At 48.7% G+C, this 6,669-nt stretch overlaps 1 protein-coding gene across 1 annotated transcript; it reads right to left on the bottom strand.

Moving 5' to 3' along the window:
* Positions 1-3,567: 3,567 nt before the first annotated feature.
* Positions 3,568-6,064, bottom strand: LOC106752082. The gene is made up of 3 exons (XM_014633494.1): positions 5,770-6,064; positions 5,101-5,303; positions 3,568-3,972 (listed from the first exon to the last, which is right to left on the bottom strand). Exons 1-3 carry the CDS (start codon positions 5,817-5,819, stop codon positions 3,713-3,715), a joined length of 513 nt encoding a protein of 170 aa, XP_014488980.1. The 5' UTR covers positions 5,820-6,064; the 3' UTR covers positions 3,568-3,712.
* Between the last annotated feature and the right edge of the window lie 605 nt (positions 6,065-6,669).

Raw genomic sequence — 6,669 nt, 5'->3', positions numbered from 1 at the left:
ATTCGTGGTAATCGCGGTATCAGATACATTATTCCGTATCTACAGCATCGAAAACCGAAGTCGCTGAAATTACGCCTCCTCAGATTGCCGGGTCTCACTTCGAGTCCAATTTTCTCTTCGGCGAAATGCGTTCGTGCGTGATCCAAAAAGCGCCAAGTCGACTAGAGGCGGAGAAAGAGAGAGGGAGATGAAGAGAGAAAGTGCGAGAGAGGAAGAGGAGCGCCAGGGCTGCTGCACCCTCGTAAAGTAACGAAGCGTCGAAGCGCCGTAACGCGCCGCATAATTTTCGATGAGTTACGAGACGCGCGCCCATGCCCGCTGCCGCAGCTCGTAGCGCTGCAATTGGCATATAAAGTAGAAATTAATATAGCGACGGACGCGCGCGAGTCCCGATGAAATTCCGAAAAAAATTCGCATCTGGCGGCCGCAGGGCGGGAGGAGGGCGGAGGACCGGAGGAAAAAAAGGGGGACACAAACCGCGCGCGCTGTTATTACCTTCGAGGCCGAATCGCCTACCTCGCGTTCGCACGCACGCACGCGCGAGTGGGAGCGCGTGTGCGTGTGCGGGGGGACATATAAATATCCTTACCGGTATCCCCGTAGTAATTAGCGCCGTTATCGAGGCGCTTGAATGTAAAAAGCTTCGTGGAATGAAGATGTCTGGCCGGCGATCGTCAGGGTGCTCGCGCGCGCGAGCATCTCGTAATTGTAGCAACGATAGGGTAACGTTCGAATCGACGTAAGTGGAAAATTACTAACGAGTAAACAGAGACGAGATTAACGAGAGATCTCAGATTATTCCTATTTAGTTAGGACAGGCGCTACGCGTTATTCAATCGCGAAACGCGCTCCTAATTACTTACGCTACGTTATATAATTAAATATTCAGATATTAATTGCGGAAGTAAGTGACGGTAATTTCCGAGGGCGTTCGTATCGAGGAAGGAACCAGTGCGTTTCGAAACGTCCAATCTCGGCGAGAAGAGAAATTTCCCCTTGGACTTTTTCTCTCTCCGTAAATCAAGATGCCTCCGCGACTCGTCCTCCTCCTCCACTTACCTTCTCGATGTTTCCGCCGCCGGTCAGAAGACGTCTTCCGCGGCCTTCCGGCGATTACGATCTGTAACGATGTATTTCGGGAGACCCTGTGTCACAGGGCCTGACAAATTAGCGTCCTAACGAGAGGCTTCCATCCTGAAGATTTCATCTGGCCGGGCCCTCGCCCGGTCTCGCGGCGGTCATGCATTTTAATGACTTACCGTGAAANCAGTCGCGGCAGCGAAGAAACGCGGAATCGCGGGATTTCCGCGAGCTTGATTTTATCGCGAGCGACGTCGATTATTCGCGATCGAATACGCGCAGGTCTTACCTCGGGAAAGACGTCTCGCACGAACCGGGCGAAAGGATAACCATTTCGTACGTCGCCGGAGGATACCCGGTCGTCCGATCCCGCGGTTACTACCTGAACGCACCGTCGACCGTTCCACTTCTCGTTCTCGGGTGAAACGCTAATCACACGCCACTTGCCGCGTATTTATATTCCCGGAGACTATGCGTTAGGTAACATCAGACGTCCGGCGGGAAATTACGCCGACGTGATTGACCGAGGCATGCGATGCCCGAGCGGTGTCAAAGACGGACGAACTTCGACGGCTACTCGCGGCGCACCTCCCGAATCGACCCACGTGGAAATGATATTGTAATCGTCTGCGTTTTCTCTCGGAACGTCTGCCCGGCCGAGAAAGCGCGAGGAGGCTCGTTAGACGCGCATTTGGCGGGACACTTGGGACCACGCTGAGTTTTTTACGCACTTCAGGAGTAATCAAATTTCAAGGGCCAGCTTGATGTTCGACGGTCTCCCACCTCCCTTACTCCCACGCGTTAGGCCGTGGTCACGCGTAGACAATGATCCCACATCCATCCATTAAAAATAAGAAAAAAAGAAGCCGGCCGGTCGATCTCGCACGTATCGAAACTCATGTGGGTGTATCCTTCGCCGAGGCGGCGTGTAGGGGAGTCTCGTATTACGTATCCCTTTGTATGCGCATGTAAATCTACCGGCAATGGCGTAGAATCGGAAGGCGAAAGGGGAGAAAGCAGGAGGGAAGAGTGTGTCATCCTCGTGAGCTTACCTATACGTCGACTTTCGTTTTTGCGCCGGTTCGCGCGATCCGCAAGTGCGTATTTTTCCACATTTCCGGCGTTAGTCTTGCAATTTCCCGTCGCTCCCGCGCGATTTGTTTCGTCAATTAGGATCGGCGGGCACAAAACGCTCGGCTCGCTGATGCCTCGGATTTCGTCTCGCGTTGTTTTCGGAGAATAAAATTCGTCGCGTGGAAAACAGAGTCGTGAAAATTGCAGCGCGACGGGCGGACCCACGATTCCGCTTTACGACAACATGTGAAGGTAATAAACGTGGTTTTTTTTACAGCTTTTAACGATTTTTACGAGCTCGCGAAAGATAAACCCGGCAAATACAATAATAAATGTCACCGACTCGACTGAAATAAGATGTTATTACAGCGGTAGAGAGAGGAGCGCAGAAGTAATAGAAATAATACGTACCTTCCCTTTATCGTTATCGACGAAAGCATTTGTCACGATTATAATTACTAATAATGTCGATAATAAAGAGAGAAAGAGAGTATTTTCCTCGTTGGATGCGAAACGCTTCGGCGCCACTGTGCCACTATGTACATACGTGTACGTCACGTTTGTATCCCATGCGTGTATACATTCTGTATGTGCATCGAAAGCAAGATCGCTATCCCGCCCATCCTCCCTCGAAATTTCGTAGTCGTATATCGTAACAAATGATTCTTTATTGGCCGAGCCTCTTTCCCGTGAAAATTTATGCCCGCTTCTCACTCCCTCTTCATCCGCTTTCCTCGCTCGCGATTGAAACGGTCCTTCGACGTCATGTATTTTTTACAACGATTAAATAACTATACGCGCTACATTAAACGACGTATAACCGATAATTACGAATAATGATAACGCTAGAGAACAAACGGTCACATTGTTAAGCGAATAAAAGCGGGCACAAGTTACGGTGGCAAGAGTAACTTTTACGTCGACCGGGAAGAACTTGATTCACGCTATCGGAATGAAGTTTCAAGCACGTCAACCGAGGAATTCTTCATTACGGCGAGCTTGTTCGACTGAATACACGTAATACGAAACAGCATGAAACATGCGATCGTGAGATACCGCCCGTGATATCGACAGCGCGAAACCGATAACGTCGCGGGGGATATTTTAATCGGGAGTTTAATCACGAAGCGTTACGGGGCCGTAATTAAAAATTCGCCGTGCTCGCTTTGTCGGTTGGTGTAACGCGATAATTGTGCGGCTTTCGCCGCGTAACTCATATTGCAGTCGTTCTTTACGACCGTTTCGCGCTCATCCGATGCGCGGGATAACGATGTTGCGAGAAATGTGCGAAATTGTATACATATATCCTTCTAATTACGTCCTTCTAATTTGCGGATAGTGAAAAAGGAAATCCAATCAAATACTAATCGGCGAAAATTCTACGCTCGTCGTCAATAAGTTGTTCGCGATTAGTAGAGTGATTAGCGTAGATTTAATTTCGTCTTTTGTCTCGTTGTTTTATTCCCGAATTTTCCTCGATAACTTAAGACAAAAGAGTTCTTCATATGATTATTTATACACAATATGAAGTGTAATAATAGTATGTAAGTACGTCATTTCAACAGTCCTGAATGGTTTCAGGCGAGGCACTTGATTTCGTGAGGTCCAGTTTCCAGCAAATCCTCACCTTGGTTTTGGTTTTCGGATTATAATTGGTTTCATTGTGATAAAGCATATTTCCCTCGTATCGTTCCTCGACGTCCCGCACATACGATTCCCCGTCCGGTGTGTGACCGGACACGATCGACCTTGACACGCCGTTTCCACTATTAATTATTATCCTACTGCCAGTGTTACTTATTATCTGGCCGTTTGCATCTGTGAAAAAATTTCCATATAATATGCTAATATTCATCGTTACTCTGATTGCAACCAGCTGTGAAAATATCGCGCGCGACGTTCGCATATCAACGATGTCAAACGACATTCTGTTTGTGCGTATTGTAATGATGAATGCGCTTGAAAATAAACTCGCAGCCACAGGGAGCTCGGGAAATTTCCGTCCCGGAAAAGATTGACTCGGAATTTCACGCTGGTACTTTCGACCTAACCGCCTTTCGATACTAACTGCGGCATTTAATTACGATACAACCGGCGTGATTCGGAGACACACCCCAGTGCACAAAATTGAATCACAATTGCGGGCTAATTGCTTTGAAATTACAATGTCATCAGCTGTCGCGCGGGTGTCCGACTTTGAGCAGGTATTATAAGGCAACTGATTTTTATCGATACTAATCGCCGATAACGCGATTCGATACGCTCGTGGGTATTAACTGCGCGCTAATTGCATAGGTAAACGTTCCTGCGAAATTGCACGTCAGTATCGGATTAACCGACCGATGGAGTGGAAAAAGGCCGCCTTGAGACTCAAGAGAACGCGCATAGTCTTGTACCGTATCTTGGTCGATAGTGAAAGGAAAGCCGGTCACGTGGCGTGCGAAACGATGCGATTTTGGAATCTATGCGTCTCTGTCCGCTCTTCGAACTGTTTATCTCCAATAGCGATAAAGAATACCGGCTAGATTGAAGCTGTTATTATGCAAATATATCGACCCCCCTTTCATTTACGACACGAGGAGGAGGCCACATATTTGCGTATTAAAACGCCGATGCTATCGCGTAGGAAGCACGACAGAGAAATAAATGCGTCCGCGTATCCGGGAATACTGATACGACGCGCAATATTTTTCAAATTATAATCACGCTTCTAAATATTTTTAATGATTTGTCGTCCGAAGCGACGTTAAGAATGACGAAGAAAGTATCGTATCGACAAAAAAAGTAGAAAAATCATAATAAAAGCGATATCGGCACTCGTTAACTTTCTCTCTTGAGTCATTAATTCTGCAAATCTCATTTTTATGCTATCCTAATAAAAGGCTCGACACATGGGGCGACAATTTCGACTCGATCTGTTTGTACAATCGTAATGCGACGGATTACCTCTCGGCAGATTCTGCAGAGTTCTCCTGGCCTCTGCAAGCGCAGGTTCCAATGAAGTGCGCAATGAGTTCTGTACAGTGCGTTGTATGTTAGCTCCCAGATTCCGAGTGTAACTTTCTACCTCAGCGCCGATGTTTTCAGTCATACGTGTCAAATCTCTCGACCAATCATCCCAATCTACGGCGCATGTCCCATGAAAAGCGCTGCAACGTAATCGTACGGGACGCCATTAGATAAATAGCGTTTTATTTATTTGTTCGGGCGTGCGTACGCTACCGCCTATATGCAACTGGATGATTCACGCCCGTCTGCCGCGCAAAATCGCGTACAATGCCGCAGCACGGAGATATAGTTAAATGTTATTATTTACGAGAGCTGCATCATCATACTGCTGAGCACTGAGCGCCTTTAACGAGCGTGCATTTAGTGCTAAATACGGCCGTCTAGCGGTACAGTGATACGAATTAAGGTAACGTTGGGCGCGACCTTCGCGCGAGACGAGTAGAGCTTAAAATTAGATGCGCCATATCAAACGGCCGGCTAGTTAAGCGACTCTTCGTGCTTGATTCGTGAAATCTCGAGGCGCACGCGACCGAACTCTCCTCTGAATGCGACCATTGAGTGTCGGCTGAAATAAAGGCAAAATAGGGCGCGGCGACGTGGACTGACCTGATCAACAGTGCGCCAATCAGTACGACGTGGCCGATTTTCCTCGCCATTCTCGTTCAGTCGCTTCCTTCGGACCTCCGACGGGCCTCAGCGAGAAGGAAGATCTGCGGGAAAAAGTGGAGTCGCGCGCTTTCCCGCACACCGAGCGAGCGAAAGATCCGGTTAGGTCGCGGCACAACAGGTAGGCAGGTATCTCGCGTCTTTATCCGCGCGTGCTCCGACTATCGGCAAGGCGTATTGCACTAACGCCGCTGGCGTTCGCTCTGTCGTGCCCCGCAGTTTCTCTCCACTTATATACACACAGACATTCGTAGGTAGGACGTTATCGGAGCCGCGCGCAATTATGCACGCGTTCGCGATAGTGGCGGCTGCACGAACGAGCGACGGAGAAGGAGAGAGCCGTCTCGCGGAATCGGCGGATAACGTCATAGGTGAGTCGGTGTCGATGATACAGGACGCAAGGGAGTGTCGAGGAATAAAGAATGGGGCCTTGACGGGAAAGTGTTCGCGCCTGGAGTCGAGTTTCTCCCGAATTTCGCCGCGCGCTCGCGAAAGACTAGGACGCGTCGGCCGAGATTTATCGCGACGGCTCTTTTGGGAGCGTTATAATTCCGAGGGTCGATCGCCGCTTTGGAACCGCGGCCGCTCTTGATATATGAGAGATCTCGTTACAATTCTCGTTGCGAAAGGGCAACTTCTCCGTCTTTTCCGATCAGCGAATCAAACGCGCACACGTACTCCTGAGCGTTCGCGTTACAAAGAGCGTTACGTGTACTGACTGCCCGACAAGTTGCGACTTCGAGAATATAACGATTCCAGCTAGTACAATGACATAGGTTAGGTTTTATCGTGAGATCGTGAGATAGTTCATAGCAAAGTAATTCTATTCAGGATAGTAAA

This window comes from Dinoponera quadriceps, unplaced genomic scaffold, assembly GCF_001313825.1.
Source record: "Dinoponera quadriceps isolate SergipeBrazil2010 unplaced genomic scaffold, ASM131382v1 scaffold424, whole genome shotgun sequence".
Taxonomy (NCBI): domain Eukaryota; kingdom Metazoa; phylum Arthropoda; class Insecta; order Hymenoptera; family Formicidae; genus Dinoponera; species Dinoponera quadriceps.
Note: the sequence above shows the minus strand (reverse complement) of the source record. Positions and strands in the feature narration are given on the sequence as shown.

What these genes read in the sequence shown, in the direction of transcription:
- LOC106752082 (XM_014633494.1), bottom strand. Translation starts at nt 5,819, where the DNA reads ATGGCGAGGAAAATCGGCCACGTCGTACTGATTGGCGCACTGTTGATC. An exon ending in ATTGGCGCACTGTTGATCAG is followed by an intron (nt 5,304 to 5,769) that starts GTCAGTCCACGT and finishes ATTACGTTGCAG; the next exon opens with CGCTTTTCATGGGACATGCG. An exon ending in TCTGCAGAATCTGCCGAGAG is followed by an intron (nt 3,973 to 5,100) that starts GTAATCCGTCGC and finishes ATTTTTTCACAG; the next exon opens with ATGCAAACGGCCAGATAATA.